Here is a 13,719-nt window from a genome sequence, read left to right as displayed (position 1 = left end):
TTCATTCCTTCATTCAAGAAATAATTCTCTACAGGAGTCTGAGCAAACTTCAGGAGATAGTGAAAGACAGGGAAGCCTTGTGTGCTGCAGTCCACGAGGTCACAAAGATTTGGATACAACTGTGCGCTGAACAACAAACCACTATGCCAAGCACTGAACTATGTCTCAGGGTTGAGGGTACAATAGCAAAGAAAATACACCCTCCCAGGGCTTCTGGTAAAGAGAGAGACATAAATCAAATAATTATAAATAAACATATATTACAAACCATTTTAAAACTATATATAATGTTCATATTTTAAAATCAAATTACTTTTTGTTAACAAAAAGGGAAAATAATTATACTACTTTCATTCCTTCAACGAGTAAATTTCAAATAATCATCAACCTAAATGTTACTTTTATTCCATACTGTAGTAGAGTTTAATAAAATGTCAATAGTATCATCCCACAGGAGGATTAAGGGAGTAGCAGTGGATTTCAAAAACTCAGTGGAGAAAAATTAAGTTCAGAGAGAAGGCCGACAAAGATCATGGCACAGTTAGTGATTCAGACCAGCTGACTGACACATTCAGTGTGCAGAGAGAGCTACTCTAATTCTGAATCAGTAGCAGTTAGTCCTGAAGAGAAGGTGGGTTGAAACCATTTTCCTTTGAATTTTTTCTCACATGGGTTTTGAGGGGACTCTTGCCTTAAACTGTTTACCATTTGGTCAGTGATGCCCTTTGGAGAAGAAAGGGAACCAAATGAAGGGTAAATACAACTAGACTGGCCACGGAAATCCAGAGGCTCATTGTCCTGCCTTTGGCAAAGATTAGCTATTTGTGCTGAGAAAAGAGTTTTGTCATCTATAAAATAAGTGCATTGGCTCTTTATAGCTTTAAAGTTTTCTGACCCTTTGAACTGGCCCTTTTATGCCTCTCCTTTGCTGTCTGTGCCAAAACCATTTAGAAAAGGCGGAAGAGTGAAAGTATCTCGTCGTATTCTCTACAAACAGCTGCCCTGTGAACATATGGCAAATGGCAGCAAAGCCGCCCCTTCATTCAGTGCCAACTAGCTGGGTAAGCAAACATGGCAACTGGGTATCTTGCCCTTTTCCTGCCCCTCCCTCCCCCCAGCACTCTCTTCCGAAGGATTTTATTTGATAAGATTGACAATAAGCAAAGAAATAGGTACTTGATTCGTCATACACAGAGAATAAAAGTCTATCCTATGTAAACACAAAACTGGCTGATATGATTGAATGTTATTAGACTCTCCTGGGGCAGTGCATGGTGGGTAAAAGAATGAGCTAATAGTATTTATGGTAACACATAAGTTATGCAGCATGTTGGAGAAATTGTATTTTAGTGAATGAAACTGGTTTAGTTAAAGGTATAACAGCCAAGGCCTATGTGGATTATACAGAGGGCCAGTTGGTAAAGACCTATCACAGCAACTGGACTTCAGAAATAGCAGCAATGGACACTGCAGTTTAATCCTGCCTTTCAGAGAAATGGGCAGGCAAAGCCAGCCCAGGGCAATAGTGATGGACTGGAAGAGCCAAGCAGAAGCCAAAAGAAAAGCAACTGAGCCAATGTTAAGGTATATTTTTACTCCATAGTTGTAAGGTTTTTTTCCTTTAAATCTCTGTTTCAATTTACCGATAACTGGAGAACTGCTCAGCTCTAATTTTAGTCTGCTAAGTGATTAATTCAGTGACTTAAAGCTTGTATTCTTCACTCTCCAAGTTCATAATTACTGCTCTCCTCTTACATTCTAAGTTAAAAGACAAAAGCAAAACCCAACTGTCATTTTTCATGACTTTCTGAAGACTTAATAACACTACAATAAATTTCAGAAAATATATTTGTTCTTTGCTTGAAAGTATTGAATAAAACTAACTCTGGGTTAGCATCAGGTCCCTTTCCAAGTGTATTGATTCAGCAATCAAATTAAAATGGCTTCAATGCCAACTGTTAATTGAAAACTTGTACTGATCTATAGAAATGCCAGCCCCAAAGCTTCCTATCTGGTGGCGTGTCCAGTTTTAAGCTGCTTCCCCAGTGGCTCAGCAGTAAAGAATCCACCTGCAATGCAGGAGATGGAGGAGATGTGGGTTTGATCCCTGGGTGGGAAAGATCCCCTGGAAAAGGGTATGGCAACCCACTCCAGTATTCTGGCCTGAGAAATCCCATGGACAGAGGAGCCTTATAGGCTACAAAGGGTAGGGTCACAAAGAGTCAAACATAATTGAAGACACTGGGCACGCACGCAGTTTTAAGCTAATCTTACAGCAGTTTCCTTTTTGGTTGAACCTAATGCTTGAATTCTAAAAGGGCTTGTTCAATAAATTTGAAATCTGAGAACTGTATCTTATTCTATTCATGAGTTTCAACTGTGAATTACAACTGGTAAGTAGTTCAAGTGAAATGCAGAAAAACTATGTTTGCTCATTAAGAAGTTAAGAGGTGTGCCTCTTCAGGCTTGGGAATGAAGACAGAATAGGTGGAGTTTAACCCGTCGGATATTAGCTCCTTGATGCTTCACTAACAACACCATAAAACAATTAATTACTGTTCCTATGGTCACATTTCTTCACCAACAATTAAGACTTATGACATCCTCAAATGGTGCATAAACAGTCCTCCTTCCACTTGACAGATGAGACAGCTAGGGGAAGAAGGGCATGTACTTGCCCATGGTCTCAGAGGAGAGTGTGTCAGACCTATGATTACAGTGCAAGTGCCTCTGCTTGTCCTGGATCTGGATCCACGTGCTGAACCACTTGCCTCCCTTTAGTCGGAAACAAAATCCAGCCATCAATAAGTCAAATTTCACCTCCTCTATATTCTGTGTTGTTTCTCCAATCACTTAGGTCTATTTCAGCTGTGCCTGCGATGACCAGTTCTAGTTCTCTTGCATCAAAAACAGATACCAGCCTGGCATCCACCACCTGTGGAATAAAAAGAACACAGGACATGGCTTAAGAACATAGAGAAGCCTCAGCTACAGTTACACTTCATCAAAACAGGAGGGCACAAGGAGTGTTGGGAATACATGGATGTATTCTGTGGAGGCACTTTGAAAACTGTAAAGTTCTCTATAAATATATTTTTAGTACAAGGTTGATGAAATTTTCAACAGAATTTTTGTTTTATAATTGGTCACTAGTGAATTCTTTTCTTTTTTTTTTTCCTCTTGGAGAAGATCTAGTGCTCTAGTCATTTTCATAGTTTATTTTTATTTTAGCTATGGGGGCTTTTTCACAAAAGAAGTCACATGAAATACTTGCAACAACTCATTCGGACCCTCAGATACTATCATTTCACATATCAGGCACGAGATTTGATTACCTGCATCTAAGCATGAGTAAGATGCATGACTTAAATGTTATTAGTGGTCATTAAACTCTCAAATGCTATTTGAATTCAGGTTATTTTATTTCAATGATTTCTTGTAACAGGGCAATAAAATTTTGTGTATTCTTGAAACATATAGGAAAAATTATTTAAGTGTTTAAATTGAATGAGCAACAGTAAATACAACAAAAGAGAAATGAGAATATGACACACATATGAAGTAGAATGAGATGGACCAAGGTATAACTGGGGTCAGCCGAGAACCCCACTATAGCTGGTTGTCTTTACCTCATAGAAGCCACGCACTAAGCTTTCTGTCTGCTGCACGACACCCCTCTCAATCCTCCATTTCACCATCCTCTCAATGTACTCTTTCTTGTTCTTCTCTGTGACTGGGATGTTGGCACCCCCTGGTTTTAATTCTCGTTCCGTAATCTGCGATTAAAAAACAAAAAGGCTGACCATAAAGCAATATGTTTGATGACGTAAGACTACTGCTACCAATGAGCTGGAATCAGCCCCTACCTGTCCCAGCCGTGGGAACATCTTACAAGCTGGAGGTCAGCACCAGCACAGAGTTGGGCGTACAGTGGTGCTCAGGGAAAATGGGCAATGAGTTGATGCCTGAGCGCCTCTGTGGCTAAATATATATGTGCCACAAGTGCTCCAGGTTAAGCTTTAAATCCACAAATAAATCTTCTAAATGAAAATGAAGAGGTTTCAAATTCTGTGACACTGCTATTTGAATGTCTGACAAGACATTATCACAAATTTCTTTAGGATTCAGAATCAACTACATATAGAAAGCAAATATTTAGGTAAAGGTTTACCTTAAGGAAGCAGAAATACATTCAAGCAAATGTTAACTTGAGACCTAGTTTCAAAGTATGAAATTCAGGAGACCAGCCAGGTATTAATGTCTAACTAAGAATATTACTTACGAACCAGTATACAATTTCTGAAAGAAATCTTTTAACCAACTCTTTTATCAATTAAAAAAAAAGAAGTGTTTTCAAGCCTTCACCAAAATAGTGTTTACTTTCCCCTAGCTTCAAAACAATCCATTTTAGTTCTTAACCATGAATGAGAGTTAAGTACAAGTGCTAATTGAATATTTTAATATTCAACTCTGAGGTAGCATGGATTTTTAACAACTATATTTTATATCAGGTACATTCTAATATCTTATGAGGATATTTTAGTTGGAAATAAAAAGAAGATTGCTTACAACACACAAATAGTTATTACTATCTATAAATTAAAACATCTTAATCTGAAGCTGGCATTATAATAACCTTTGTAACCAAGATTATTATAACTATACATAAATCTGGGTTTAAACCACCCAACCAGTCACAAATAAATAAACATTTGATTTTAGCCACTGAATTAATCCTTTGCCAACCAACAGTCTTCAATTACCACACACAATCACCATTATTCACACACAGACCTGCCCAAAAACTTCTTCGTTCACAGTGAACGTGAGGTCCAGGATGTCATGGATGTCGTTGTCTTTCATCCATTGCAGGCTCTGATGGAACTCTTCATCAAGGTATTCTAGATCACTCAGGTCACAGAGACTGAGAGGACAAAGAGAAACAAATACGTAGGCATGGATATTAGCAAAACCCAGAGTCGTGAAGAAACACACTGAGAATCAGTGATAAGTATAGTATCAACGAAATAGGCAGTGATTTCTGGAATGTGTTTTGTCAAAGTCAGTAACCAAAGCAGTGAAATAATTCAGAAATGCATAACATTTTAAAATCCTGATATGTAAAATGCCTTAGGAATCATTCAATTTGTTTTATCTTTTACAGACACAGAACTGGAGGTACAAAGAGTGGCTGCTGTTTGCACAGCCACCCACAAACAATGCCAGAGGTAAAACTGGGACTTGGGTTGACAACTTGGGTTCAGTATTCTTTGGCTAGGTTAAACTATTTCAAATTATCATTTTCCTAATTAGCAATTCTTTGTACATTTCTATACTGTACTTTATAACTTTTTTCCCCCAAAGCTTTCCGCCCCCCCACCCCCCCCCAAAGACTAGAATCTATGGTCCACATTCACATATATCCCTTTTTTCCTCATGGTTTTTACTCTTTCTATGATTCTGAAACCTGAAAGCCACAGATTGCTCTACAGTTTTAATAGTTTTCTATATTTCTCTCTTCTTTCTTCATCGCTGAGAGATGTTCTACATGAGGTGGAGCTACTATTACATGTCCCTGTTGTAAATGTGGTAGCAACTGATTTGCTTTATTGTTTTGGAATTTCCTCCCCTCAGCCCAGTTTCAAAGATGATTTTGTTTAGTTCAGTCTACACATGTATGAGACACCAATTATGTGCCAAACATCTTAATAGCTACTTGATAAACAGTTACTGCCCTCAAGGAGCTAATGTAGACCATTAGAGAAACAAAGACACAAGTAGATAAGTTGATTTAAGGTGATCAGTAATAGCCTAGGGTGGATAACACATTATTTGTGCACTTTTTTATATGTATGTTACACTTCAGTTAAAGTTAAAAAAGGTACGTAAGGTAGATACTAGGACCTCCCACAGCAAACGTGCAAGACATTTATTTTGACCTGGAGACTGACTTGATTTTTCTGATTATATTTTTCATTTAGTAAGACAAACAAATTTCGATATAATATTTTATTGGTTCCATAATGTTTTCACATATAGGGTCTCCACCAAAATGTTACAGAGTAGGAATACTTATCTCAATTTTACTGATAAGAAACTCAGCTCAGGAATGTTATATAAGTTGCCTGATGTCACACAGCCAGTAGGTAGCTGGGACAGAGCTTGAAATCAGATCAACGTTTTAAAAAACATTTTCTCATTTTTAAGATGAGAAAACTGCAAATCAGTAATTAAGTCAAGATCAAAAGTGGCTGGGGGAAAAAAAAAAGTGGCTGGGGAAAAGCTGTTTCGATCTGATTTTTTGTCCAGTGCAAATTCTACTCCTTCCCCCTTCCCACAATGCTATTACATTTTCTCCAGCAACAAATGACATCTTCAGTTTACTCTGTACAGTTGATTTAAGACACAGCTCAACCTAATCCATGTAAACATTTGAAGATCAAAACTAATCTTCAGACAGATTTTAAATAGATTACTAATCAAGCACTGTAAGTGCCAAGTGGTGAAGCTATAATATCTGATATAAACAACCAAGCTACATAATCATGACCTGGAGATTTAGAAGAAGCTTTTTGGAGTAGATGATACATATATTAAAGTCTTTAGGATGTTTCAAGCTAAAGAGGTAAAGGAGAATGAACAAAAAGGAGAAAGGGAGAAAAGAGAGGCAGGAGAAGACAACCTGAACGAAGCACAAAGGGATGGAGTATACAGATATTCCAAGCATATGGGCAGCGCCAGAAGAGCTAACCGTAAGACAGAATGTCCAGAGAGTGAGGCCAGAAATGTATCTAGAAGCTGGTCTTGAGTGTCATTCTAAGGAGCTTGGTGATTCAGAACTACTGAAAGGTTTTAAAACAGGCAATGACATGATCAGATATGAGGTGTGACTTTAAATTGTTTATCCGGAAGTGGCAGGATAGAGGATTTACTTATAATGGGGGGTGGGGGGTAGGTATCATTGGGTGGAAACCAATTAAGAGACCACTACAGTAACCTGTCCAATGTAAGATAAAGATTTTAGTTAGAGCACAGCTATCAGGGTAGACTGGGTATGTGTTCGATCGTGCCTGACTCTGCAACCTCCTGGACACCAGGCTCCTCTGTCCATGGAATTTTCCAGGCAGGAATATTAGGGTAGAGAAGATGAACTTTAGAATTATTTAGGAGGCAAATGTGGAAATGAGTAAACCATTTTAGTGGGTGGGTAAAAAGAAGCATATCTAAAATGAGACAGCAAATGAACTCAAGTTACAAGATAACTCTGATTCACTGCCAGTCTTGAGGGCCACTAGTTGAAAAATTCCTAAGGCCATAAGCTTGGCAGGAAAAACAACCTGAAAGATTCGTGACCTGTACCGTGGGAATGGGGCAGGAGGTGGGGAAGAGAAGAAACTACCCCTGTTTAAGGGTGACTCCCAATTTCTGACCACAGTGATTTGAGAATGTTGGCACTATGAACTATGACTAGGCACACAGGGGAAGGTATATTTTTAGGTCAGGAGAAATTGATGAATCTAGTTTTAACCATGTTGGTTTTGAGGTGCCTGTGAGACATACAAGAAGAGACATTAAGTAAAATATTGACTGCTTGAGCTTACAACTCAAGAGAGATCATATCCAAGGGTGTGGACTGGAGAGTCAGTAGATGAGACAGCTGAAGAGATTTCCCATGAGAACATATATAGAGAGAGAAAAGAAGGGGAACCAGAATGGAAGCTTCAGGAACACCAAGGTTAAAGGGCAAGTCAGGACACCCACAAAGGAGGCATAAAAGTAAAAGGTGAACCCAGAGAGCATAGTGTCATGGACACCAGAAAAGGAAGAACTCAAGAAAAATGGATGGGTCTGGGAGGGATCAATACTATCAAAAGCAACAGAGTGGTCTATTAAAATAGAGACTAAAAAACATTCTTTAAAAGCTTCCATAGGTTATTGGTGGGAAAAAAGCTAGACTGAAGTGTGTTGAGGGCATGTCAACAGTCAGTATAGACTATTCTTTCAGGAAGTTTAAATGGGAAGGATGAACGATAAGGCAATGAAATGGAAAGATGCAAATGGGCCAGAAGAACCAGAGAGACAGAAGGTCAGTGTCCAGGTGCTGAGAGCTTCATTGGCCTATATATCAAAAGAGACAATGGCAAAAGTCTTCCTACTGGCCCTCTTTAAGAATCCATTAGAAATACTTTCAGTTGAGGTCTAGTACTCTTGCCTGGAAAACCCCATGGGCAGAGGAGCCTGGTAGGCTGCAGTCCGTGAGGTTGTGAAGAGTCGGACAGGACTGAGCGACTTCACTTTCACTTTTCACTTTCATGCATTGGAGAAGGAAATGGCAATCCACTCCAGTGTTCTTGCCTGGAGAATCCCAGGGACAGAGGAGCCTGGTAGGTTGCCGTCTATGGGGTCACACAGAGTCAGACACAATTGAAGTGACTTAGCAGCAGCAGGCTTACAGAAAGCAGATACATGGATACATGGCCTTGGTTAGGGAATGAGCTGGTCAGAACCAGGCAATCATGCTGCACTTTCTCATTGCAAGTTCGAGCTACTACAAATGACTACTGATTACAGGACAGAAACTGTTGGCTCTACATTTTACAATAATTGCAATCTTTCACTGTGGTAACAATGAAGAAAAAGTTCTGTGAATGCTAAAGTTTCATCTGCCATCATAAATTACTGCCTTGCATATAGAGAGATTTCAAGAAAAATATGGGACTTGAAAAATATGGCCCACCTCTAACAAACAAATGTTAAAAAAGGAGAGTGAAAATTTGAACCAAGAATAAGCAGTTGAACGTTTGCTTAAGGCAAAATGTAAAAGGCATTTTGTGAAAGATGGGGGGCTATGAGTCACCAAGACTAACCCACAACTATTCTATTAATAATTGGCATTAATACCACAGGAATTTCAGCACTGTATTTAAAGTATAACTGTTTTGAAGAAACATGTATAGCAACAAATGAGAATCAGTTACTCAGAGTAGAGCAAAACTAAGCCTTTGGGAACAAGACAGGAATAAAGGATCAGAAGCTGGAAAAATCCAGTAACCATATTTGAAATTAGATTAGTTGATTAGTTTCAGAAGTCTAAACCACTATTAAGTAAATAATAATAGATTTGAGATAGTGAGTCAAAACATGACCTTGACAAAAGATTCTTTTGGATAAAGGAAATACTTCATTCTTTACATGCAAATTACACAAGCAATAAAAATGCTCGTACATTCTGAGAAGAGCCTTATAAAAGGGCCGTGTGAAGAAGGCATCCAACAAATACTGGTGAATTAGTGCAAGACCAAGGATCCTCCCGCTGAACCGGAACCTGTGAAGGAAAAGCAGGAGATGGTTTACATGTCTTGGAGCAGTTTCTAAATGGTTCTGTTTCCTCTCAAGAATGCCTTCCAGTTCTAACCCCCTAAGATTTTCTAAGATGAACTGCCTTCCAGGTTCATGAGAATTTGTATGCACTGTGGGCTATGTCTTCACTGGTTGATTTTCACATCTACTTATAGAAGAAATCTGTTTCTATCTGATATTCAGAGAGATACTGCTGCACCTTCTCCCCATATCAGTGATGTCCAGCATGTAGCACTCTACATGAAATCCCTGTTAGCATGACAGTGAAATTTCCTTAAATCATTTGTAAGAAATGTTGACAGAATGAGACCAGTAATGGTGGGGAAAATGTCCCCTTGTAGTTTGTGCGCATGAATATTAGCGGGATTTCTCTAGTGCAAACCTAGTAGTAGCAATTCCCTTTTGAGGAAAAGCCCGGTCTCGGAATGAGAAAGTTCCTACTTCTATTCTCTCTCAAACCCCTCTCTTAACAGTAACTGTCACCATCCAAGAATTATGCATGTGTACATTTGAGGGAGTTTCCTCATGGGACAGTCTGTTCTCTAAAATTTCAGTGTTCAATTCTATTCTGAATCACTTCGGAAACTTTATTAAATATATCTGTCATGACTGGATTTGCTGAGATGTACATATATTTTCTTTTTCAAAAATATTCAAGTTTCTAGCCTTTTGAAAGCCTGATGCCTTCTGAAAGTGTAAATCCACACTGAGGTTCATAGCGTCCAGCTATAATTTTAGTGTTAGGCAACCATCTTAAGATGAATATCCAGCAGCTTTGTTTTTCTTTATTTCCACTTAGGTTAGCATAACTGCCATAGCTACTCTTAGGAGGACTTCTAATTGTAGTTAAACAGAAGTTATTTTGAAGAATAAGTCCTAAACCTTAATGCCCTCCACCCACCAATATTAACCTCATGACTCAAAGAAATTTTTTCCATGATTCTTATTCTCGTTCTTTTTTGTGTTACTATAGTGAAAATGAACAGAAACAAGCAAACGAGTTATATAGATACTTCAAGACTATAAATGCAGGCATGTAAAAAATGTCACAGAGTGCAATTTGAGGTTTTAAGAATAAATAATTCCCAGATGGGAATCCTATACCAGCTTTACTTGATTTTGTGTGAAAAATTAGGAGCAGGGCAATTCTTGGCAACAAACTTGAAATGGTGACTGGGATAAGTGGCCACTGCTGTGACCCTACACTCCTGCTTGCCTGCCAGGATTCTCTGCCACCATCGGTTCTTCTAAGCCACTCTGTCTTCCTGTCTTCCCTCCCATTAGAAAACCAACAGGCCCAGCTGCTCTGCCCCTCCCTACATGTTAGCCACTTCCCCAAGGACTGTTCTAGAAGCTGCTTGTCCTTTGGGTCAGGATTCTGCCCTACTCACCCCCACCAGTCCCCTGTCACAGCTCAGAGTCACCCAAAGCTTCACACAAGGATTTAGGGTCTTGCTAAGAACCTAACATCATCTGTAACGTTCTCTCAGGAAAAAACCTTTTGGATTCTACCCAACTCACTTAAAATTGGTCTTACAGAACATACTCTATTCCTAGATGGGAAAGTGCCTGTATGTTAAATTTGATAATGCAAACAAGAGTCAAATGAGATATTTAACGGAAAATATGATTTTCTAAAAAAAACAAAAAAAAAAAACCACTTTTTTTTTTTTTTTAAGTTTAGGTGCTTATAAAAACTAATATCACAGAAAATCAGCTAAAGAAAAATTTGGGGAGAAGAATACTTACCATTCATGGTGATTGTCTACAAAGGCAGACATGGGACTTATTTGTACTGTGTATGTGTCATTGGCTGAATATTCAAATAAGCCATAATATGGGTTAAAGAGTTCTCTGGATACCAGGAAGAAAAACTCTCTGGAAGGTCCACTGTAATCCAGCCTTTAAAAAATTCACAAAAAGAGCAGTCATTATTTTTTTTTCTATTTATTAGGCACATTTTACATAATGCTCAACTTTCTGTAAAACAGGAAGTCTAATTATCAAGTTTGGTGGTGGTGGTGTAGTCATTAAATCATGTATCAAAAGGTAAATAACTTAAGCGCCCAGAGCCAGGCCATGGGGAGAGAGATTGCAGTTGGGAATGCCTTATTTAAGCAGGTTAAACCTGAGGGCATCAGTTAGATACATCCACGGGAACATGGAGTCCTCATGTTTTTCCAAAACACTTTTAAATGGGGGCAAAAGGAGACTTTAGTGAATTGGTGAGAGGATATTACAGATATAAGGCCTCCTAGGGAGATCAGAGGCAAAAGATGGAATGATAGGGTTCAGATGAAAATTTTAAATTATAAAACACCAAGGAAAATTATAGACAAGAAAAGTGAGGGTGCCTAAAGCTTCCTTGGGAAGGTAGTTGAGAAGAGGCTGAAATTCTAGCACCTGAACAACAGTGTAATTTCCATTTTACTTACAAAGACATCAGGGTCAAAGTAAAATCTGAGAAATGATTGTGTGAGGTTTGAGGACTGACAAGCGGCAAACAATGCTGAGAACAAAAAAAGCACCAAAGAGGAGTATGTAATAAAGCAATTTGATATGCTCACTTTAAAATGAAAAATGTAAAGTACATCTATCTACCCTATGGTAAAAAAAACATAAGGGTTCAAAGACAGGAAGGAATTCTGAAGGGGGAATGAAAGCAATGGATAAGGTGGGATTTAATAAGACTGCCTTTGTTCACTCTATTTTTTTCCCTCTATGGAATTTCCTTCAATGGCCACTTCTGTATTTTTTTATGACAAAGAAAAAATTCCACATGTGTGGTATGGAATTGTGTGATAGAGAAAAGGATCTTATTATAGCTAGAAGAGGGAGCTGTAATAATAGTAAGGAAAATTAAAAGGCCTTCATATATCTTAGTTGAAAGTTTAATAGAATTTTCTTAAAACAGACATCAGCTATCCACATACTAAGTTCTTAATTTTTGCCATATCTGAATATATACGCACTACTATTTACTTAATATTTCCAGCTTTACTTGCTTTTCCAATGTAGCCTTGTCTTACACAATATTTTAGAATTGTGATGTGTTAGCTTTATTTCTTTTCTAACACACATGAAAATAAACATGTAAATATTAAAATAAAAAATATCAGTCTATGTAATAGGCCAAGGCAGCTTCTGGTGGTATCTTTCCACTGTCCTAGTTCTGGTCTCTGACATCACCAAGAACAAGTAGATTACTTCTTCCACTTGAACATTCTTGACACATTTAGAGGCTCTCCTTCAACAAATATGTGAGTGCCTATTAGGTTTGGGGTACTAATCTAGATGCTAAAGATGCAAAGTTTTATTTTTACGTCATTTTCTACAAGATTCTAAGTCCAGCAGTGTCTATACTCCTGGTGCCTGTCCCCTCCTCACTCATGAACAACCTCCTCTCAAGGCAGGGCACGGAATTTCCTTGTCATGTTGGTCCTCTGCTCTGAACACTCTCCAAGTGTCAAAGTTTGACCTAAGGGGTGTGTCTCTACTGATCACAATACTCAAGGTGTGGTCTTGTCAGCAAAAACTTACGGCTCTTGACCTCTCTTCTTGGACACTTTTCTCCACTACTGCAGCTTAATATCACCCTGCCTTGTGGGCAGTCACTTTACTTTGTTGACTCATCACAAGCTAGTCATCAGCTCAAACCTTTCACCTATGTTGCTTTAAACTAGGACTCTCCCACCCTGTCTGCACGTCGCTCTATCTTTTTAAAACCTAAGCACTAGACACTAATATTAATACTTGCCATACTAAATTTCACTTTGTGAGACTGAATTCATGATTCTAGTCTACCTAGATCCCTGTGGACGCAAAACTTCTCTCTAAATTTCCTACTGATGATGAATTACATCAGCCGAGCCCTGTGTCTTTTCAGAAACAGAGAATGCCAATCAAAAGTATCTTAGTGGTCATTTTGTCCATCCGCTCACCTCACTGAGGAGATGACTGGGGCTGAAGGAAATCACTGACTTGTATCAAATGAAAGCTGCAGTGGAGGATCCAGGCCTTGACACAGGTTTCCTGACCCTGCGTGTGATGTTCATTACTCTTTACAGTCCACTCTTCAATATATTTAAAACGTTCATCAGGACTAAACACAACATTGCTTATAGAGGAGAGGTCGGAAAACTGTGACTTGCAGGCCAAGTCTGGTCCAGGCCCTCACTTTGTAAAAAACTTTTATTGGAACACAGCCATGCTCATTTGTTTATGTGTTGTCTGGGGCTGTTATGATGGCAAAGTGAGTAGGTAATGGCAAAATGAGAGGTACAACATGGAATGGCCTGAAAAGCTGAAAATCCTTACTATATGGCTCTTTACGGTAAAAGTTTGCCAACCTCTGTTACA

The 13,719-nt window shown here is 38.6% G+C and overlaps 1 protein-coding gene across 3 annotated transcripts in view; it reads right to left on the bottom strand.

Moving 5' to 3' along the window:
* HECW2 (HECT, C2 and WW domain containing E3 ubiquitin protein ligase 2) overlaps positions 1-13,719 on the bottom strand; it is a 451,986-nt gene that overhangs the window by 25,239 nt on the left and 413,028 nt on the right. For all 3 annotated transcript variants that reach the window (XM_018061392.1, XM_018061400.1, XM_018061404.1), the window contains 5 exons: positions 11,110-11,262; positions 9,227-9,325; positions 4,795-4,924; positions 3,630-3,776; positions 2,821-2,935 (listed from right to left, as the gene is read on the bottom strand). In XM_018061392.1, the coding sequence (XP_017916881.1) occupies positions 2,821-2,935; positions 3,630-3,776; positions 4,795-4,924; positions 9,227-9,325; positions 11,110-11,262 (644 nt within the window). The remainder of the gene's footprint in view (positions 1-2,820; positions 2,936-3,629; positions 3,777-4,794; positions 4,925-9,226; positions 9,326-11,109; positions 11,263-13,719) is intronic.

This window comes from Capra hircus, chromosome 2 (assembly GCF_001704415.2).
Source record: "Capra hircus breed San Clemente chromosome 2, ASM170441v1, whole genome shotgun sequence".
NCBI classification, from domain to species: Eukaryota; Metazoa; Chordata; class Mammalia; order Artiodactyla; family Bovidae; genus Capra; species Capra hircus.
The sequence above is the reverse complement of the archived record's forward strand: the minus strand, read 5'-3'. Positions and strand labels throughout refer to the sequence as shown.